At 36.0% G+C, this 22,868-nt stretch overlaps 3 protein-coding genes across 6 annotated transcripts; all 3 read right to left on the reverse strand.

Annotated features, from left to right (window-relative positions):
* Positions 1–2,409: 2,409 nt before the first annotated feature.
* On the reverse strand, positions 2,410–4,270 carry sptssa (serine palmitoyltransferase, small subunit A). Its single transcript, XM_077238902.1, has 2 exons — positions 4,112–4,270; positions 2,410–3,125 (listed from the first exon to the last, which is right to left on the reverse strand). Exons 1-2 carry the CDS (start codon positions 4,212–4,214, stop codon positions 3,022–3,024), a joined length of 207 nt encoding a protein of 68 aa, XP_077095017.1. The 5' UTR covers positions 4,215–4,270; the 3' UTR covers positions 2,410–3,021.
* Positions 4,271–4,802: 532 nt separating this feature from the next.
* On the reverse strand, positions 4,803–8,756 carry eapp (e2f-associated phosphoprotein). Of its 4 annotated transcripts, none has more exons than XM_077238898.1 (6): positions 8,551–8,756; positions 8,193–8,377; positions 8,000–8,110; positions 5,716–5,830; positions 5,518–5,643; positions 4,803–5,420 (listed from the first exon to the last, which is right to left on the reverse strand). In XM_077238898.1, the coding sequence occupies exons 1-6, from the start codon at positions 8,619–8,621 to the stop codon at positions 5,102–5,104; spliced, it is 927 nt and encodes a 308-aa protein (XP_077095013.1). In that variant the 5' UTR covers positions 8,622–8,756; the 3' UTR covers positions 4,803–5,101. The 4 variants fall into 4 exon arrangements, with proteins under 4 accessions (XP_077095013.1, XP_077095015.1, XP_077095014.1 ...); XM_077238900.1 differs by having other exon boundaries at positions 8,000–8,104; positions 8,551–8,729; XM_077238899.1 differs by having other exon boundaries at positions 4,866–5,420; positions 5,518–5,637; positions 8,551–8,727.
* Positions 8,757–9,044: 288 nt separating this feature from the next.
* On the reverse strand, positions 9,045–22,765 carry snx6 (sorting nexin 6). The gene is made up of 14 exons (XM_077238928.1): positions 22,684–22,765; positions 22,498–22,548; positions 20,670–20,774; positions 20,438–20,548; positions 17,636–17,757; positions 16,963–17,086; positions 16,070–16,165; positions 14,988–15,093; positions 14,081–14,156; positions 13,952–13,991; positions 12,368–12,454; positions 11,888–12,047; positions 9,966–10,051; positions 9,045–9,883 (listed from the first exon to the last, which is right to left on the reverse strand). Exons 1-14 carry the CDS (start codon positions 22,687–22,689, stop codon positions 9,830–9,832), a joined length of 1,224 nt encoding a protein of 407 aa, XP_077095043.1. The 5' UTR covers positions 22,690–22,765; the 3' UTR covers positions 9,045–9,829.
* Between the last annotated feature and the right edge of the window lie 103 nt (positions 22,766–22,868).

Raw genomic sequence — 22,868 nt, forward strand, 5'->3', positions numbered from 1 at the left:
TTTTACAAAATAATTTTTAATATAAAATTACTATAAAATGAAAGCTATATATCTAACCAAGTTGTGTTCCAAATTTAAAGTTCATATCACAAAAATTGAAGTTCCCATGAGATTGTGTTTAGGCGTTATACCAAAAATAGCCACCGGGTGCCATTGAATTCCATTGAATTTAATTGTATGCATTCTGCCATAACAAATTAATAAATTTCTATCCAAATATCACTTCTGTCACTAAATATGGAACCTTGAGACTCAGACCTTTCTGACAATATGTGTTTTGTCAAGATTAGAAAAGGTTTTGATAATAAATTATGAAAGATGATGCCCAAAAGGGGAGGGGCCTAATAAAAAAATACCGTTTCTATGGTAACGCATCGTCCAATTTCAAAACGGTTTTCACAGGATGAATTCTGAGTTCGTAAGCTTTCAAATGATACCTAATTTATGATAAATACTAAAATATGTGATATAATAATAATAATAATAATAATACAAATATATGTACAGTATTATACTTTTTAGAGGACTTCTTACTTTACTTTTTAAAATAAAATTGTAATTTTTTTATTGACAAATACTAGATTATGTTTTATTATGAACTTTTAGCATTAAAAAACAAAGTTTCAATTATTAAAAGTGTGTGCGTCGACTTTTTGTGACAAAGGTCAGAAACTCCTGTAATGACGTTGATTTTTTGAGGTGCACTCTCGTCATAAATTCATATATTACTGTTCATACATAATTTGTAAGAAAAAAACAGCGCTAAAATATCTATTTAGGAGTCTTAGAACTTTCCAACGATATATAGTTTGTAATAATTAGATTAGGATTTAATAGTAATATAGCAAAGTAAAGTGATATGGTGCATATGATGCACAAGCATGCAATCAAGCCTGCACCTGATAGTCTGACTAACAATGTGTTTCCTGATTTGTTTATAATTTTTGGCATCAGTTCTTCTAAACCTAATTGTTGGAGTGTGTAGCTTTTCATTTCTTAAACAACCATGTAGGAAGACACATCATGGCCATATTCCAGGATGACAATGTCAAGATTCATCAGGCTCAAACTGTGAAAGAATGAAGAATCATTTTCACAAATGAATTGGCACCTATGAGTCCAGACCTTAAATTCGTTGAAAGTCTTTGGGATGTGCTGGAGGAGATTTTACAGAGTTCTGGACTCTTGCATTCAATAATAAATGTTATTTCCATCAAGAGTTGCCTCAATTTTAGGTCAAGATCTTGTATTAGCAATGCTAGAAACATAATAATCACCACAATAATGATCCAATCATAGACTCTTAAGCATTTGCCTGTTTAGATACAAACAGCGATTCATTTTTTAATTTATTTTTGTTCAGGGAATGTGTTGAGCTGGATAAGTATGTACCAACACTTTGCTAAACAGCTGAAGCGCCGCCTTGCCCAATCAAGCTTCTTAGAATTGCAACTCTGACAGGACATTGCTGTACCTCTAAAGTGCAAACTCCAGACGACTCATAGCGGCGTACGTGAGAACACCCTCATCCTGTAGTTTAAAGTGTAACCAGCTGCTATTTTCATCTTGAGCTCATGCGAGTGATATGAATCTGAGAGCTGGACATGATATCATTGGTTGCTCTGTGAAAGATGACAGTAAACTAAAGGTATCCATCCATATCTTCAGTTCCACCTGTGTTGTGTGGCAAATATCAATATTTATAGATCAACTTAGAGAGGAAAACAAAAAAGTATTTGAGAAATATCTGTAATGTGTATTGACCCAGATCTACTGTAAAGAACTGATGCATTTTATCCCAGTATCGAAATATGGTTTCACAAGCTGAGACACATATCTCCACACATTGGATCGTGCTGTTCCAGCTCAAATATCAATAAAATATATTTTAAATATTTCTAGCATATTTTTCAAATATAAACTTTTTTTATATTTGCCAACAGCCCTTTAAAAAATTACATTGACACTTTTTTTTTAATAGTTTTAATTCAGTAAACACTTGGTAAAAGCAAAAAATATTCACTAAATATTTTAGTTTGGAACAGTATTTAAAGCACAACTGGAATAACCAATTTGATATGGGTTAAATCTTTAAGCTGATCAGCTGACAAGTAAGGAACGGTTCAAATAATGTTTTTTTATAAATATATTAAAGATTCAATCTTTTAATACAATTTCTATTTCAGAACTACTGACCTCACTGCCAGTGACAGCATTAACATTTGTTATTCATGTTAATGTTTACCTTCTGATCAAATACATACAAATTTACAGTCAAAGACATCAAAACTTTGTATAGCAGAAAAAAAAAATATCCAAATTGAAAAGAAAAAATAGTTTTTCTTAAAATTCCTCACAAAGTTAAACAACTTCTCAATCTGAAACATGCTGAATGAATGTTAAAAAGTCAATTATAGAAAGGGTTTATTTAAGCACCCCCCCTCCCTCCGGTTTATAACCTAATTGATGAGTCAACAATGACATCATACATCAGTGCAGGTAATGATCTTTCACATAACTCGCAAAAGTCTAATAAAAATAGATTATCCAGTGGCGACAGCATCAATAATTAATCAGTCAACTATGGCAAACTAAAACATTTCAGGTCAGCCAAAATAAATCTCTCTAAAACTTTATATGTATACAATTAAATATGCACATTTATATGAAAAAAATAGTAATCATCTGAATAAACCACTGTCAGGAAACAAAACTAAAGCATTATTTAAAAACAAAACAAACAAAAAAATCAATATGTATAAAAGGGTACATTTATAGACAGGGCAGTGTGATGTTGCAGTAGCAGACTGTGCTCTTATATGAGGATACACAGACACACACAAGCATAATTACACATGCCTTTATCACACTCCTCAACGTTGGTCTCCTTCAACATACACAAGTGTCCTTGTTTGAAGTAATCACAGACATCATCACATAGTGGTGAACAGTTCAACAGCAGGTTGTTTTTCCGGCCACCGGGGAAGGTCACGGGCCACCTGATGAGTATGGGAGATATCATCATTGGACCACTTCAAAATAGTGTAATATCGCCATTATGTGCTGGGGCATGAACACATAACCAGTGTAGACGGCCATCGCTGCCACTGTGATCAGGAGAGAATCTGGTATTCTTATTAAGGAAACTATTTTTGCAGAAGGAAAACATGACTGACGTTACATTTGTTAATAGATGTTTGGGATTTAGCACTATTTTTCACACACACACACACACACACACACACACACACACACACACACACACACACACACACACACACACACACGCTTATAGTAACATGCTACCTACTTTTTTATATGACCCATTGGGCTTTATAAATACACAATTTATACAAGTCTAAAAAACCTGAAGCATTTAAATATAAATGTTGCAAACAATTGTGCTAATGATGCTGAAATTTCTTGCAATATATAGTGTGTGTGTATATATATAGTAAGAAATATTAGCGATGTGCAAATATAACACTAAAGATGATGATACACAGGGCAACTTTTTGGGCAACCAGATGAGACACAGGTTACCTAAGACCAAAGTTACCTAATTTATCCAGATAGAAATGTATTGCACATTTTCAATGGGAAAGTGCCCAAGCAACAATCACTAGGCAAGATTGCCCAGCAACATTGCTCAAAAAGTTGCCCTGTGTATCATCACCACATGAAAACATTTCTCATTACCGAAAAGGTGTAGCGAGTGAAACTGGTTACAGTCAAATTTAAGTTCATGTTCCCAGAGTCGTCTTCCTATGAGAAACCTGAAACTCAGGTCATGACGGTTATTTCCTTTTAACGACGTCACACCCACAAGAACTAACGTTACGTTACATGACTTATTCAGTTCACAACTTCTTCTAGAAGGTTTGAGAGGTCAGATGAATTTAGTTGTAGTCAATGTTGGTCGGTAATGAAAAAACATAAAATATTTTTTTAATATATATAAAAAATGTCTTTACCTGAACGTATTAGTAAATCGTACGACACAATTGAATAGTAAAGAATCAACCTGATACCTTGCGTGGAGGAAAGAACTCTCCATAAATATTGTCCCTTACACATATAAAACTCTGCCTTGTATGGAAAAAAAGGATACTGAAGACCGTTCTCTCCCAAGGCTCCAACATATACAGAGCCGTTACAAGCAAATATTGGTAATAAAACCACGATAATTGTTTCCAGGCATCTCCTAACGCCATGTTTCTTCCAATGGTCCCACCGCTCCCTTCCGGTACAGATCGTAGCAAAATAAAAGTCGTGTGCTTAAAAAAATTCCCGACAGAGTAACAAAATAAAAGTCCCCACAAGTACATAAAATTAAGCGATGGCGCTCCCGTGATTTTTTTAAAAAAAATATATGAATACTTCAAAGATGCAGTCATTTTTTTTTAGGAATTTAAGGTAACAATTTATTTCAAGGTAACAGTTACACGTTACTACATTTACTATAGTATCTTGTGTACTTACTATAGTAATAACAGTAAATTATACATAATTAAAAGCAACTAACCCTAAACAAAACCCTGTAGTAAGTGCATGTAATTAATTAAATGTACTCACTATAGTAATAACAGTAAATTATGCATAATTAAAAGTAACTAACCCAAAACCTATAGTAAGTGCATGTAATATTACTCAGTACTTATTTGAGTATGTACAATGTTACTGTCACCTTAAAATAAAATTAACTGCATTTAATTTTTCATATAATCAAGAGGAAAAAAAATTAAATGCTTACCTAAATGATTCTTCAACAGTGTAAAAAGATTAAAAACATGTTCAAGTCATATGTTTAACGTCGATTTAATTTGAATCCCATGCCCTCTACGGAGTATAAAAATACAATTTAATAAAAGGGAGGAATAGAACACCTTTTATGGAAATAGGAATTGCAATTTACATGAAGTGTTAACATTTTACAGAATATAAATCAAATAAAAACCCTATAAATAAAACCACATTCTTTACCCGCACAAAAACCTTTATATCTTTCTCTACAATCACTTTACAGTGAAGTTGCCAGGTGATGCACTACATCAAACCAAGCAAAACCTGTGGTTTGGGATATCGAGTCCAGTAAATGTCCTTAGCAGTAACTTGCTAGGATGTTAAAGAAATGGTACACCTCATCTTTATCATACACAGCCACTTCAGTGGAGCATTCTGTGCACTTGACCGGGTGATATATCTCTTCCTCATCCATTCCTGCCAAACGTGCATCAGTCAGACCAGACTCAGACTCCATTTCAGCCTCTGCTGGTGCGGAAATGGACTCCTGACGAGCTTTCTTTCTGTGCCGCTTCTGCTTTCTATTATTGGTGGTTTTATAGCGCAGCACTTCCTCTTTGTCCACAGTGCAGTTCATCACAAACATTGCTCTGTACTGTGTCCGATATTTCTCATGCCTGCGGGTTGAAAAGTCTTTTATTGATTCTTCTGTGATAGTTGTGAAATAATATGAAATAATCTTCACAGTGCAATATGAAATCAAAGAGGCCAAACCTCTGACAGTCCAGGCACAGGGTGGTCATACAGGCGGGACAGTTGAGGACGGCGTCACTGCTTGGAAGAGCCTGGGCTTTGTTTTTTCTATTTGCTGACGGGGGTAACCGTCTCTGATATCTGTATCTGTATCAAAAATGCAAATAAGCTCTGAACATCACAACCATTTGTCAGAATTTTTTAGCGAGTAAAACTCACGATTTTCTTTTTGCATCCACCCAAGCCTGGTCCCGATCATCCTCATCTGGGTCGTATAACAGCTCATCATTTGTGAGTACTGAGCGCTGCTTCCTCCTCAGACCCTGAGAGCTACCTGATACAGGAGACCATATTCCATATTAACAACTGGTTATTTCATTTTTTTACCTTTATTTAAGAAATCCGAGCAGCATAAACCATAAATCCACAATAAATCCAAGCAGCAGAATTAGAATCCCCAGCCCCAATATAAAATGTAATGCTTTTGAGTTATAGGATTGTATTGTAATACAGCTGTCATAATTATTCAACCTCTATTCAACACTGTTGTTTTTAAGTCACTTATTTGTATGGTATGGTTCAGTATTGTTTTAAAACACAATAAGGCCTTTGGAAGCTTTACAACAAAACTGAATTATGTTGTGTTGTTACACATACATACATTTATCCCATCCATGTACTAAAGTGGAGTAGCAAATATGGCCAAGTCAAAAGAGCTCTCACAAAATCTATAGAGAACAAATTGTTTTATTACATTAGAAAGTCTATGGCTACAAGAAGATTTCCAAAACCCTGAAAGTTCCTAAAGACACAGCTGGCAGCCTTATTCATAAGATTATCATTGAGGGATAGATCATTGAGTTTGATCAGAGCAACTAATAAAAACCCTCAAAAAGATTTGCAAGATGACCTGATAAAAGGAGGAAAACGCATTTCAATGCAGAGAATAAGCAACACTAGACAAGCATGGACCTCATGTTGGGACATCTTGCCTTGTGCAATTATTGACCAAGAAGAACATAAAAGGCCGACTTGAATATGCTAAAATTAATTTGGGTAGGCCTGTGGAGTTCTGGAAGAATATTTTATGGAGTGATGTGACCAAACTGGAACTCTCTGGACCAATGAATCAGCGGTCTGGTGCAAACAAAATGGCAGAGCAGAAGAGCGCCATCTCCACTGCCAAACATGAGGTTGTTATGGGGGAGCTTTTGCTGTTGCAGGAAGTGGAAATCTTGACTGTCCGAAGGCCATCATGAAATCTTTGAAGTATCAAGCCATTTTGGCAAAGATGGTAATGCAGATACTAAAGCTTGAGGATCAATGGACTTTTCCACAGGACAGCATCCCAAAGTATACATCCAAATCTACTGAAGCTTGGATCAGGGATCAGTCATATGTTCTTGAGTGGCCTGTCTTCAGATTTAAATCTCACTGACAATATTTGGTGGAATTTGAAGAGAGCAGAGGTAACCAAAGATTATTAGTCATCTGAAAGCTTTTTCAAGCGAGGAATGGGCCAAGATTAGTAGAGAGGTGACATAAGCATCTAAGCACTTACTGGCAAGCATGGGTTTTAAAGAATAAAAGATTATGCACAAAACTTGAGGGGTATCGGGGGTTGAATAGTTTTGTACATGAATGTTCAAAAACAATACATTTTTCCTCTCTATTTGTCATCAATTTTATGTTCTCAGAAACACTCAAATGTGTATTAATAAACTTTCTATAATAGCTCACTGATGCTTTTGTTGAATTGTTTTCATAAAACGTTCTCAGCAGCAAAATGGCTTGCTGGTCAGGGGGGCTGAATAATTTTGATTGCAACTATATATACATGTATATATATATATATATATATATATATATATATATATATATATATATATATATATATATATATATATACACACACACACACCAAAAATTACTTAATTAAAAAATAACCCCAAAAATAAAAGCATATTATAACAAATTAAATCTAAGGGGATTAAGCAATATGCATAAGTAATTTCGACGCATCTTTTTCGGCAGCACTTGATTCAGTAATACTAACACTTTCTCTTCTCTTCTATTCTACTATTTAAAAAAAAAAAGCTGCGCTAATTTAAACTGAGAGGGGTCATAGCACTTACGTATTGTTGTCCTACTGTTAGTTTAACTGCTTCTATTGTTCTCATTTGTAAGTCGCTTTGGATAAAAGCGTCTGCTAAATGAATAAATGTAATGTAATGTAAATTTAGAGAGTTTTAAGGCATTCCTCTTTTTCAACTGCTTTAAGGATTTAAATAGCTTTTATAAAACACATACATTAATAATAATTGTTTTGAAGTGAACGTCCTTTGTTTTAAGCAACAAAAGTGATGAAAGGGGAAAAACACTAGTAACTTTGATAGTGACCGTTTATGAAAACATCTGGAATAAAACATTTATTTTAAGAGGAAAATATTTTTAATTATTAGTGATGTGAAAGTGCTATTCTTTTTGCTTTTTGAATAATTACCAGCTGTGTCATCATCCGAGTCTGAGTCAAAGTAAATGCTGTCATACTCCTGGATCGGTTGTTTGTTTGCTGTGGGAGTGTTGTCACTGGTCCCAGATGTTTGACCTGCAACTTAAATATTAAATCAATTTTTATTTGAGGTTATTTACTGTTGTAAATGTTAAAGAGCAAAATGCATGCATGTTTGTGACACCTTGAGGTGCAGATGCTGTCCAGCTGCCCTCCAGGCTCTTCATGGTGCTGCTGAGCTCTGCCTCCATCTCCTTCTCAAACTCATCTCCACTGGAGGACTCGCTCTCCCCAGTCAGATACTCTCTGATCAGCTTCTTCTTCTGATCCGGAGTCCCGTTAAGAAGAATATCCAGCTCATCCTCAGAACTGAGCAAAACAAGCAGGAAACACTGATCTGTCTCTCAGTCTGATCTCTATCCATCAAGAGCACTTCACAGAGCGTTAAGCATGTATACATAATCTAGTTGAAGATGTTCACATTTGTTTGTTTACATGTGTACACATTCGAGATATTTAATTGAATGTTTTCTGTTACGTACCTGCTTAGGGCTCCTTCCTCGTCACTTGGCTCTTCAATCTCATATGAATCATAATCATCTTTTCGATTCATTTTTTCCTTTTTCGAGTAAAAAAAACAGCGCAAATAAAACGTGTTTTTGCTTTACTCATATGACTTTACAAACACTCCACACACAGGAAAGCCAGTTATAGACTATTTCCGGGTCACGCTTTCAACTTTCAAAATAAAGCTGTCAAAATAAAAGCCATTAACATATAAAAAAATATTTATTTTATTTAAATATATCAATTACCATTATGATGACCCTAAATTGCTGTACATGTATTTTAATCGAGTAATTTTAGTAATAATAGGTTATTTAAAGTCACACGCTAAGGATTTGTAAGTGGCAGCCGGACTGTATTAAAGAAATCCCATTGTATATTATCAAAAAGCAAACACTGCCTTTATTTCCCTCCAGTTAATTTAGACCATTCTGTTCAGATTGAAAAAAATAAATAAAAAAAATCTCACTTTAAGTAAACAGCATCATTTATTTTTTGTTTTTTTTTCATGGTCATTTTATCACCAGCGTTTATGTCAGCATTCCTCCATCTGAATAAACGGAAGCTTTGGTCACATATATATGTGTAATAAAACAACATTCATATACAGTGCACTTAAAAAAAAATCTGGAGAAAAAAAATGCATCCATGTATGATTTTTTTTAACAATATCATATTAATCTACATTTTAAGGCAAACATACTGAAGTATTATTTGTTAGGAATGAAAAATGAGAAAATGCAGAAAATTAGTCTGATTACGATGATACATAGCTATACGATGAAAACTTACACATGTACAAGGCTTTGAGTGACCATACACTTTAATTGTAATAACAATCAGCTCAACTTGAACAAGATATCTGAGCAGCATCCACACACAGATCACCAAAACAAAATTTAAAGATTACAACAGGAAAAACAAAAACAAGCGAAACGAAACAGAAAAACAAACTGGACAAAAATTACAGAAACGAGAGTGAAGTAGTGAAAAACAATTAACAATCAAAGGTTAAAAAAGCGTGATTAAATGAAGTCATATATCTTGTGCTGTGTGGACCAGTTGATCTTCCACAGTGGACTGCCTCACTTTTGGGGGGGGGGGGGTTGTGGAGGGAGTATGGTGTCTCTGGTAGTGGTAAGTACAGACGTCTCTTTAGACAAACTGACCCCAGGTATGCTCTCTCCTCCATCTTCCGAATAAAGACGAGACCAAAGCAGGGAAAGCCCTATAAGGAGAACCTGGTTCAAGGACCTAAGTGTCCCCTTTCAGGACCCCCAAACAGCTCTGCAGCAACTGTAGATTCCCCTGGAGAGAGATCAGGGCATATCATGAATAAATTATCCATGGATCTGAAATCATTGCGTGTCAGTATAAAGCAAAAGGAAACCTTGGCATGTTTGAGTTCCAGTTCGGCCAGTTCCACCAAGTTCTTTCTGAATGCTGCTACTCGCCGTGTCTTGAAATCTATCAGTTCTAAATGGAAAACAAGCATAGGGCAGCGAGCATTCATATTTATTAAGCAAATAGCCAATTAGCAGATGCTTTTATCCTAAGTTACTTCCAGCAGTCTTAATAGAGAAAATGTTGACATTGTGTTGTGGAAATGTGGCTAACTGCTATTAACCTAAGATTGCTCCAAGGATATTTTTCTGTCCAAAATAAATGCAGAACTTCTGTGTGAAGTAGGGCTGCACGATTTGGTAAAAATATCTGCAAAAAATTTGCCCCAAATTTTGTCTTTTGTATTTTGGTGGAAAACCACAGGGAGCTCATAAAGTCAGCATGAGATAAAATTTAACCTATCTAAATGCATATTATAGGTCTTATTGTGAACAATTCATCCATGCTTTTATAATGCTTAATCAAAACAGTTTAAGCCGCAATCCTGCAAGCTCACGTTCATCAGCCTTCAATTCTGAGTGCAATATCCACATTTCAAAATCCGATCAACAACTGATTCATGCAACCAAGTCCCCACCCCGCCCTACATTTATTCTTTGTGGTAATCGGTTTCACTCAGATGAATGCCACAATACAAAAGAAAAGATCTATTGTTACTTTCAGTTTATCGCAACTTTAAAGCCTCTCTTTTGTTGACAACAGCCCCTTTTATAAGTGCTCTGAGACTCTGAAAACACCAATCATGAGCTGCACGCGTGTAAATGAACAGCTCCACAATTCACACTGAAATACGCATTGCAAATACAGGGGCTGGACAATAAAACTGAAACACTGGCCAATATAGTGTTTGAGGCTTTGATGCAAAAGGAAAGGGATATCCAGGTTCTGCATACTACATAGAGTCAATATTCATGGACGGGCTGCTATAGCCAAACCTTTGGTCACTCGTGCTAATGCAAAATGTTGGTTTCAATGGTGCCAACAGTGCAAATCTTGGGCTGTGGACAATGTGAAATGTATTGTTCTCTGATGAGTCCACTGTTACTGTTTTTCCCACATCAGTGAGAGTTCACGGTTTGGAGAAGCACAAAGAGGTTTAACACCCGGGCTGTTGCTGCTCAGATTGAAGCACAGGAGTGGATCAGTGATGGTTTGGGCTGCAATATCATGACATTCCCTTCTGTGCTTACAGAAGCATTCTGGAGGACCATGTTCACCTAATGGTTCAAACATTGTACCCTGAAGGGGGGGCTGTGTATCAGTGTAATAATGCACCAATACACACAGCAAGACTTGTGACAGAATGGTTTGATGAACATGAAAGTGAAGTTGAACATCTCCCATGACCTGTACAGTCACCAGGTCTAAATATTTTTGAGCCACTTTGAGGTGTTTTGGAGGAGCGAGACGTAAAACGTTTTCCTCTACCAGCATCACAGTGACCTGACCGCTGTTCTGGAAGAGGAATGGCTCAAAATCCCTCTGGCCACAGTGAAGGACTTCTATCTGTCATTCCCAAGAAGACCTGATGGTGTTTGGCCGCAAAAGGAGGCCCTACACCGTACTAATAAATGATTGTGGTCTAAAACCAGGTGTTTCAGTTTCATTGTCCAACCCCAGTATATTAAATTAGATTGTAACCGTTGCAGTTTGATAAATGAACAAATCCAAACCTCAATTAGTGTGATCACAATCAGAGGTGATCTTTAAAATGTGCAGATCTGTGGAGCCAGGTTTTGGACCAATGAGATTTAATTAACAGTCCAATTAATTTCCTATGCAGGTTTACAAGCAAGATTAACAGGGAAGAGATGCTTTTATTATGCCGCAGCTGGTTAGGAAACTATGTAAAACCATCCAGTGGTTTTGTAATGAAGCCACTATTTGAAAGATATGTATATAAAGTACCTTGTTTTGCAGATTCAGAGATTTTCTCAAACTTCTTACAGCACACTTGCTGTGTGGTTTCTGCTTGGAGGACGTCCTTATTTTTAGCTCGGGCTTTGTCCAGAGCTTTATTAGCATTCTCATAATCAACTAATGCCCTTCCTCGTCTGTACAGGAGGTCCTGTTGAGGAGATAATGCAGTTTACAACTAGAGAAACTCGTATAATCTAAAATTATTTTCAAATGGTTTCAGCAAGCAATAACTAGGAATAGTAGAAGATTAATTATGCGCAACAAACAATCAATACTGTAAACAACTGAATCTTATGGTCCAAGAGGTTCCACTGTTTTGGCTTGGTGTAAAATGAATAGTCAGAATCAATGTTGTAGCTCAATTACATTGTATCCCAGGGTTTGGCTAGATTAACAAATCACTCGCTAATGTAGGAACGACCTCTAATGAGCAGCTGTCAGTTCAACATGCTGACCACACGTCTCTACCTTAGCGGCTTGCGACTCTCGGAGGTAGTACTTCAACAAGTCGGCGAGTTTCAAATCCTCATCGGCCGCTACGCGTGCTTCAATTTTCTGCACAGGAAACATTTTTTGAAAACAGGTGAGAGAAAGAAGTGTGTGACTTTACAGTCCCTAACTCTTTGATTCATCAAGCACTGCCTTCTTTTTTTTTATAAAAACTGCTGAGGTTAGAAACACACCAAATGCCCAAATTAACTTTTCTTTATCTCAGAGAATAAGACACACACAAAATATATTTAAAAAGTTTTTTTTTAAATCATTATCAATTTTAACTTAATGCATTAATGCATTCCCTTACTATACCCAAAATAAAAAGGTTGCTGCTCATAAGTCATTCTTTATAGACACATAACCAACATATATTTAGAAACCCAACCCTTGAGAGTTTACATTTCAAGACTCAAAATTGACCAGACTGTTATTAATATTGAGATATATAAGCTCAAACATAAAAACAAAAACAACAAATATTAAGAATATATTTATTAAATGTATAAACATTATGTGAATTTAGGATAGCAACTTATAACTACAACTTAAGTGTAGCCACAATTGTGGTCATGCTTCATTTCAAATCTGAGGATGATATCTCTAAAATTATGCATTTTATGAAGCCTATTCTGTGACCATGTCAGGGGAGACTTTTAGAGAAGGCTAATAAGATTCTTATCAAATATTCTATTGCCCTGTAAACACCCATTTACAGTCTCTGACTAATGTCTGGCGAGGAGAACTGGCCCCATTCATGTTCTTTTCATTTAAATGTAAACTATGGAAGTGTGTTAGTTGCAAACAATGCACTTAGAATTGACTTGAATAAATAATTGCATTTGAATTAACTTTTTAATTTTAACAAAGACATGAGCAATATAAAATAATATTTCTCATTGACAGATTTAGGTTCTAGATTATAGGTGCTGACAAAATGTGAATTGCTGCCGTCTATTATTTAATAATATTTAATTAATCTTTATGAATTATTTAATATTTAAAAGAATCAGTTTGAATGAATGATTCAATGACTCACTCATATATACTTCATTTGTTTCATAACTTGATGAATCAGTGTTTTTTTGAACAAATCACTTGAATGAATGATTCAATGACAAATACATTTTTTAACAGTCACTTATCGCCACCTGGTGGTGTAATGATACAATCCTTATTTGTAGCGATGGGTTAGGTTAGGTCAGATGGGTTAGGGTTAGGTTAGGCAACCATACGTTTAAGAAGTGATTTACTCTATTTTGATTGCTACCGTAGACATCAGTGTTTATATCCGAACTATGAACTCTTATCCCAGTGATTATATGACTATTTGTAACACAGAAATAATGATAGTGTGGTTGAAAATAGTCGTTCTGGGTCAGAGAAGATTTGAATGTTCCTCTGTGATTTTGTCAAAGGTTAAAAAATAGACGCGTTTAATAGGTGAATCACTGTCATTTAGGACCGAGATCACGTGGATGTTTGAATCGAAATCACAATCTTTTAACGATCAACCGTGCATCCATATTCAAATTATGTTAGAATACTGGAAATGCTTACCCGTGTTTTCTCAAAAAGCTCTGATACTTTCAGGAAAAACCTGTTAAGAAAGGACCAAAATAAAAAGCAAGTTAAAAAAGAGGCTATAACGGTTAATTGTGAAGCTACATGGTGAAATGGACGTCGTACTTGCACAGATCTGTGGAGTCTTGTGTTCCTAAAGTGTACAGCGTTGAGGCGATTCTGTTGATATCATCAGCCGCACCTGAAACACACGTCCTGTCAGATCTCTAGATGAGGAAATGCTGTCAGTCTTTCACACATTCATTGACTCAGTGCTGCAGCACTTAACAGTGTTTCACAGCATTCTGCTTTTCCAGATCATGTTTCAGTGTTGTGCCAATAAGACTCACACAAGGAAAAGCAAAACATTTGGCTCGGAATTGGAAAGACGCATGATGCAAGAAAATGGTGTGAATGACAAAAACACATTTCGGAATAAATCTGCATTAATAGGAAGTGTTGCGTTCAAATCTCTCAAACAAAAACGTTGTTTAAAATTATTCAGATCATTTAACAAAACACGGCATGTCATCAGACACTTTTCCTGAGGGAAAATTACTTGTTGGTGTTAAAAGGCCAACTGAGTCACCTGACATTTGCTGGCTTCCTGACAAATTACACGTTTTCACACTAAACAGCACTAAATACCTCCTTCAATTTCCTGTTCACGCTCCATAACAAAAAAAAACAACCTTTTCTGTGTCCATAGCTGCAGGCAAATTAATGTTGTACACAAACAGAACAAGACACTGTAAAACAAGGAAACCTTATCCATATTCATAGATCATAGATTTGACATTGAATGTCAGTTACTGGTTATATTAGTTTAAAAAATGTTTTATCAAATGAACCTTGGGAGATGCAAAGCACTCAGATTTTTTGAGCATGCTATTGGCAAAGTCACTGTTATCATTTATCTCTATAACACACACTTCCTGTGACTGGAGAACTTTGACCTTGCCTTATCCTTGACTCTACACGGTCATGTGAGCCGCAATACATAAATAAATGTGTGATGAAAAGAGAAACTCACTTTTGTGAGACCTGATCATTCGATCAGATTTGGCAGACGCGTCTTTGACACGGTTGTGGTACTCTAATAGGAATGTCTTCTCGTGTTCAAAGAAATCATCAACGTCCTGTGATGAAACAGAAATAAATATACAATTCCATAAAATGCAAAACACAAATAAATAAATTAGACAATTCTAAGAGGTGAATCTAACAAAGAAATTACATTATTTGATAAAATTAAATTATTTTGGGATGAAACATGAACACGGACTTGACAAGTTTTCAAGATTATTTTTAAAAGAGATGCAAGAATGCATTAAATTGATGAAAAGTGACAGTAAGGCATTTTTAATGTTAGAAAAGATTTCCATTTCAAATATATGCTGTTCTTTTGAACTTTCTGTTAATCACAGAATCCTGAAAAAGGTGTAATTTTCTACAAAGTAGTTTTTAAAGTTCATAACATGAAATGTCTCTTGAGCATCAAATCAGTATATTAGAATGATTTCTGAAGGATCATGTGACGCTGAAGACTGGAGTAATGATGCTGAATACTCAGCTTTGCCGTCACAGGAATAAATTACATTTTAAAATATCCTAAAATAGGACCCTTTTAAAACAATGTTTACTTAAAAACATTTGAAGGCTACATGCTGTTTACATGTATTATTTACTTATAATTATTATCATCATAAATAATAAACTCATTAAATGTTTTTAATACTTTTTATTTTCAAACAGTTAAATAAAATAGTTCCAGCAGTTTTTGCTATGGTACCAAAAATAGTATTGAGAACCGTGAAACTTTACTGGTATTGGTACTGACTACTGGAATTTTGGAACCGTGACAATCCTATTTTTTACTATATTTTTCCTAGAAGACTTTGGTAAATGTGCATTCCACTACTAGTGAAGCATTCACCAGAGAGGCATAAACCATCATTCAACACACAGATAAACGCAGAGAAGCTCAAGCCTAAGTAAATAATTTCTCAGAAAGGTGGTTGTCGTCGTGGCCTCCCTCTCCTCCCCCTTATTTCTAAAGCACAGTCACATAAAACAGTCACATGACATGTGAGGTCGTCCACTGACTGAACTGACCTTCACTCCTGCCACAAGAACCCCATCTGCAGATTTCACCACGTTCTTGAAGAAATCCTCCAGCCTTTCCTTCTTGTTTTTCCCTCGTACACTCAGCTGTGATTTCAAGAGGCAAATTGAAGGACAAATGAACAATTCAAATGCTCAGAAATATTTGTTTTGCCTACTGAGAAGGACACTTGCATTTCTATATGGGGTTTGTTTTGCCTGCAAAACTGCTTTGCACAACCTCAACTGAAGCTGTTTTGCACTTTGCACATTTGCTATGAATAATCTGATCTTTTGTGCATCAAGTTTCAAATGAAACGAGAAAAATAAATGAGATTAAGTAACATTTAATCATTTTAATTCATTGGATTAAAAAACAAATCCTAATCAAATGGTTTTTTGTTGAACCTAAAAAAAACCCCTAAGAGTTGCACAACAGTAGTCAATAATAATAGTTAAAAACAATATTAATTGCAATAAAACTTTTAAAACAAGTTTCCAAACATTTTAGAACAATAATTTCAGAGTTAAAGGTGCTCTAAGCGATGTCGGGTGACGTTACTTCTTGTTGACGTTTAAAGTATTGTCAAACAAAACGAAGGCTAGCTAGACACTCCCTCCTCCTCATCCGCACACTAACCCCCCAAACCCCACCCCCAAATCCTTCTTGTCGCTTATTGGCTGGAACAGTTTGTTATGTTTCGTGGTGCGGGTAAGCCCAGTTTGTTTTTGTTGCCGTATGTGGAGCCTGGGGTGTCTGCAGAGACCGTGTTTTTTTACAGTGTGTTCAGGGGACAGGCAGCTAGCGGATAGTGAGGAGAAGTTTGTTGTATGCGACAAAAAATATTTTGGCCAAAAAAACGCGTGACATCGCTTATAGCACCTTAAAGAAATGTCACACTTACATCTTGGTTGTACTCTAAGAAAACATGAAAGTTCATGTCTTTGCGCAGGACGGGATGGGCAGCAACACGGCACAGAAAGACCTCGTGCATTGCCACGGTCTTCTTGAAGATGGCCAGATACTCACTGCAAGACATTATCATATTGTTTTTATTATTATTGAAGGGTTTGTTCAACCAAAAATGAAAATTATCCCATAATTTACACACCCAAGGCCATCCTAGGTTAATATGACTTTCTTATTTCAGCCGAACACAATCGGAGTTATATTAAAAATATCCTGGCTCTTCCAAGCTTTATAATGGGAGGGAATGGGGGGTGAGAGCTCAAAAAAGCACATCCATCCATCATAAAAATTAATCAATACGAGCTCAGGGGTTAATAAAAACCTTCTGAAGCAAAGCTATGCGTTTCTGCAAGAAAAATATCCATATTTAAACCCCGGCCCCCACCCCCCACTTCCCAACTCCACTCACTCCCATTATAAAGCTTGGAAGAGCCAGGATGTTTTTTGATATAACTCTGATCGTGTTCGGCTGAAAGAAGAAAGTCATATACACATAGGATGGCTTGAGGGCGAGTCAATTATGGGATAATTTTCATTTTTTGGGTGATCTAACCCTTAAGTGTAACTAACAACATGGTAACAATTGATATGAAGACAAATCAACTCACGCCTCTAGTTCCTGTTTCATCTTAGTGAACTCCTCCTTGGTCATCGATCCTTCACCTTCACCCAGCTTCTGAAGTTTCTCCCGTGATGCATCGAAATCCGGTCTCGGAGGAGCAGGCGGAATCTACAGGGAAAGCCTTTCTGTTAGCTATCAAAAGGCATTTTGATTCCCAAAACTGTTTCAGCATTGGTAATGAAACTCTGGGATTCGTAACATCATCAGTCACTGAATGAAAAACGCAATCACTCACACTGCCGTTCCTAATGATACGTGCTATAAATAATTCAGGCCAGCTTTGATGATATTGTTAATGGCAGCCAGTGATATGACTCTTCCTTTGTTGAGTATTAATCGGAGTATTCCAGATTAAACTACATTAAATCAGACAAGAAAATGACAGACCTATTTGTACTCAAAATAATGCAGAAAATAAGGCAATAATAATAATACAGAATAGGGAACAGCAGGCCCTGTCCATTTCTAATGACTGGATTTTTCATTGAATAACATACATTCAAAAGTCAGAGGTCGGTAAGATTTTTTTTATAGCATAATCTTTTATGCTTACCAAGGCAGCATTTACATTTTTTCACAGTAATATTTGTTATTAATATAAACATTTTAATCTGTTTTTAAAGCTACAATATGTAAGACTTTTGTAATAAAATATCCAAAAATATATTTCCTGCAGTTGTGTACTTACAATAGAACACAAAAGTTCCCAAAGATTTTTAATTTCAGAGAAATTCCAATTTGAAATAATGGCTCATCCATGTTCACTTGTCGCCTGTCAATGACGTAATATCCGCGTTATCCCTGGTTTCCACTCGTACTGCCATAGTAACCATGGCGACAGACGTGGACAACTGCGTTACGTCTAGCGGCACACTAGGGGTGTTGTTGTTTTGTTCAAACATTATGGACCATGGGCATGGCAAGAAGACTTTGGGACAAAAGGAGAACTAAAACGAAGATCAATATCAGCGTGCCGTTTTCGAGATGCCGAAAGCTCCACGTCCGTGACAAACTTCGACTTGGCAGAGACGCCACTCTTGCATGTACTTTATTAGACATGTGAGCAAATGTACATAAAACTAATCAATGTTATATAACTCAACGTGATGAAATGTTAGAATATGATCAGTATGTTATTCTAATGTTGATCTAGCTTACTGCTAGTCTCATACAGACAAACTAACACTTATACAATTCTAGAATAACATTATAACTTTCAACACACTCAAATTGCAGTTTAGTGTGATAGTGTAGACCAAGTGAAACAACACTGCGTTACCTCAGAAGTTTCATTCGTCTAATAAACTGACCTGTGTGAGTGTTAATTCAGCACTTGTGGGTAACAGTTAGTTCGGTAGAATGAAATGTCCTTATTCCTTTATATCCGCGGGACTCGCGTGTGGCGCTGATATCTGTGTCTCATTAGCAATCACGACCTGCTTCATACCAGTCATGTTAAAAACATCAATGTATTCACTCATCCATAAACATTATTAGATCCATCAGCATGACGACAAGTTCCATAAATCCACTTATGCGTAGCCTAGACTAGAGCTTGGATGGTATGGATTTTTTCTAACCACGGTTGAAAAGCAAGAAATACCCGCGGTATAGTGGTAAACCGTATTAAATACTGGAACTGGAGCACATCTCATAAATGAAACGAAACTCAGCGTATAGGCTACTTGCCTCACAGACATGAGAAATAAATAGGAAGCTTGAAATGTTTACTTTTAAACAACATTCAGAACGAAATGATAAAATTGTACAGTAGCCTAGTCAGGTAAGGTCAGGTTTGCCGATTTGAGTTTTATTTAGGCTATTTATTTATTTTTGTCCCTGCGCACCGATTGGAGACGGAGTTCACTGCTGATATTCTGGGGTATACTAGAGACTTTAGCCTTTAAATATCTTTGCTGCATTGGATCAGTCTCCTTTCCAGAACAGCCAAGAGCTTTCTAGCCTCACGGCAGCAGCGCCTTGCAGCGCCCACAGACCTAAAACAATCAGCGGATGGCGGTTTTGAAAATTTGTCAAACGTTGGTGCGGATGGATGGCGGACAGATTATGAGTTTTGTGCATTACACCAGTTTCTGTTCCTAGCAAAAATCATTCTAATATGCTGATTTGCTGCTCAAGATAAATGTATTATGATGTTGAAACATTTATGATTAGTGCTACCGTGTGGAAACCATTTCTTTTTATAAGACTCTGATGAAAAGTTCAAAAGAACAGGTTTTAATTGAAATAATGTAACATTATAATTGATCGATTTAAAGAGTCCTTGCTGAATAAAAGTTGTTGTTTTTTTTTAAACCTTAATGACCACAAACTTTTGAACGGGACACATAATACGACCTGGAAAAATAGCAAAGCACATCAAAAACCCCAGTAAATATCTTACTCTTTTACATTAACAATAGTTTCAACCAATATATCCAAATAGGAAACTGTGGCAAAGTTGGTTTCCCTTTATTCTTGCACCTGAACAACAACAAAATGACATTGGTCATGCGACAACAGATCTTTTTATGTAAACCAAGGCTATAAAAGGACGAGCACTGATTTCAGGCTTGGCAAAGAGCAGCTGGAGCGTTTGCTCTCAAACACACATAATGAAGTAGTAGAGTTTAAAAGAGTATGACGCACACAGATCAAACAAGCGTCTGGTGGAAAGCAAATGAAAGAATTACAGGCCTGTGACTGCGACTAACATAGACTAAGATAGCTCTGTTACATCACTAATCAAACATATTTTATAATATGCAAAACACTTAAAGGTACTTACAATATAACCTGCGTATTCTTCGTTTTCCACAAACGAGTCGTGGAGCCAGATGAATTCTTCATGCTGTCTGACCACAGAAAATTCATTCTGCTTGAAATTAGGTAGAGTGCTCTGGAAAAAAACATAAATCAACATTTAATGAATGAATGCAGTAAATGGCAAGTAGATTTTGGAGGCAGGGCTGAAAACACAAACACAATCCTTGTTGTTTTTATGCGTTGATGGTGTGTACCTTTGTGTGGACGGTGAACTTGACCTTGTCTCTCTCACTCAGAGCGTCTGAGATGTCCACCTGTAGTGTGGCGTCGGTTTGAAGATCCACATTCACTGCCCTGGGCTATTAAAACAAGTCACCAATAAACACAGTGCAATTCTAATAGTATCAATATTTCATAATAATCATTGAGGACCACAAGAGATGGAATAGATTACAATCATTCTTTATCTGTTTTTGAATAGTACACAAGAACTAAGTTTAATCTCATTACAAAACAGTTACAATAAATATCCTTGCATTTAGATAGAAGAATGACATGTCTAGCAGTGACAGCTGTGCAATGCTCAATCTAAAACAACATTTTCCTTGAGAAACCTAGAATATTTGCACTTTCAAAACTGTATTTGTCAGAGTTAACAATGATAAAAAAACTTCAAAGTAGTTACCAGTTAAAACACCTAAAATATATACTTTCACTTATAAAAATAAATACATTTAATGTCCATAATCATCAACTACTATTTACATTCTACAAATATTTAACCTCAAACAAAACAGCATTGCACTGAAATGTTAGGTTTGACAGTACAACTATAATATTATATTTAATTAGATCTCTATTGCAGAAACAAGATTTGTAATAAATATTGTATTTTGGCAGAAATTATGGTTAGTTACTCTGGTAGATGTTTGTGAATTCACACATTATTTTAATTCTGATTATAAAGCCATATTCGCTACAAAACTGACAATATACCATGATTTCTCATGACATGTACTATGATAGTACCAGGGTATTCATAGAAACACCTTTAGTACTATGCCCAGTAGCATGGTCTCAAAGTACCATGGTACTGCGTATAAGGCATATCTTTATAAAAGAAATTCATCCAAACCATTAAAATTAAGAGTCATTTTGCAGAATAACATTGTAACACTTTATGTTACATTATAGAGCAACATTGTTTCATTTAATTTTATAAAATGGGATGCACTATATATCGGCCACCATGTCGGTATCAGCCAATATATTAAAGATGATAAATAATGGATTATTTACTTCAGCTGTTCGCCATGATGGTTTTGAATTGCTTGAAATGTGATTGAAATCACTTGAAAAAAGGAAAATACAGTTAAGTGCAATATGTGCTGTCATCTAGACTACATAAAATTAATTACAATGAGAACATTATAATTGTGTGCTTGGGACATGGAATGATTTTAATGGTGAGACTTTTGTTTTTGTAATCAGGATTTAAAAAATTATATAAAAATGTGGATTTAGATCTATAGGCCAATATATCAGTTATCGGCTTAAATATAAAGAATTATCGGTATCGGCCAAAATGTTCATCGGTCGGGTGCATCCCTAATGATGAAGTAACAATGTTTCAGTTTTATAAAAATAGGAATATCACATTATTTGACTAAAGTAACAGTTTTTACAAAGTAATTTTCACCAGAGAATTTGCACAAGAGCAAACCTGAACGATGACAGAGACTAGGCTAGCTGCTGTTCAACAAACACATTATACTTTAACTTTAGCAGGGTTATTTAACCAGCTATATCAGTCTATGGTTAATGGCATGATGTGGTTTGGTGGCTTCTTGCCCTAGTTTCTGCTATTACCATACGACTAGAGAGTTATTGTGCATACATGGGTTTGTGTGTGTGAGGTTTGTCAAGAGGAAGTGAACGGACGGACTCATATAGGACACACACATATTCTGGGCCACAATGACACCAGCAGTAACACACACGTCATTTACACGACTACAAACACGCACAGCAAACAGCAGGAGAACAGAGAGAGAATAGAAATGAGAAAAGAAAAAAACTTACTCCTCTGTCTTCTTCCGAGAGGAAATCGGGACCATCGTCCAGCCCTTCTTGCTGTGGAGAGACACAGAAATATCAGAACGAACGATCGGAATATAAAGACGACAGATGCTCGTTATTACTCGATGCATCGGAGGATTGTAAGTGTAAATGATGAAGGTGTAGGGAGTGAAAGAGAAAAGCACACACCATCATGGCTGCTGCGGGTGGAGTATGAATGTGGCGGAGTCTGTGTGACGTCAGTGAGGCAGGAGATCTGAGAGGTGGAGCTTCAAGTGTTCAAGTACAAACCGACACACTGATCAAGGCTTTGACATTTCACTTTTTCTTTCTTCCTTGGTTTTTTATGTACGTACTCTATTTTTGGTTCTCGT

The sequence above is a fragment of the Siphateles boraxobius genome, unplaced genomic scaffold (genome assembly GCF_051911475.1).
Source record: "Siphateles boraxobius isolate OS27281-9 unplaced genomic scaffold, OSU_SipBor_1 22, whole genome shotgun sequence".
NCBI classification, from domain to species: Eukaryota; Metazoa; Chordata; class Actinopteri; order Cypriniformes; family Leuciscidae; genus Siphateles; species Siphateles boraxobius.

Bases quoted from the DNA above. Each gene is read 5' to 3' on its own strand.
- sptssa (XM_077238902.1), bottom strand. From the start codon at position 4,214: ATGGCGTTAGGAGATGCCTGGAAACAATTATCGTGGTTTTATTACCAA. The intron at 3,126-4,111 runs GTATCCTTTTTT...TAAGAATACCAG, and splicing joins TTGGGAGAGAACGGTCTTCA to ATTCTCTCCTGATCACAGTG.
- eapp (XM_077238898.1), bottom strand. From the start codon at position 8,621: ATGAATCGAAAAGATGATTATGATTCATATGAGATTGAAGAGCCAAGT. The intron at 8,378-8,550 runs GTACGTAACAGA...TGTTTTGCTCAG, and splicing joins GAGGAAGGAGCCCTAAGCAG to TTCTGAGGATGAGCTGGATA. The intron at 5,831-7,999 runs GTAATTATTCAA...CTCCTGTATCAG, and splicing joins CTCGGATGATGACACAGCTG to GTAGCTCTCAGGGTCTGAGG.
- snx6 (XM_077238928.1), bottom strand. The intron at 20,549-20,669 runs GTACACACCATC...GTTTTTTTCCAG, and splicing joins AGTTCACCGTCCACACAAAG to AGCACTCTACCTAATTTCAA. The intron at 14,157-14,987 runs GTGAGTTTCTCT...CGTGTGTTTCAG, and splicing joins AATGATCAGGTCTCACAAAA to GTGCGGCTGATGATATCAAC.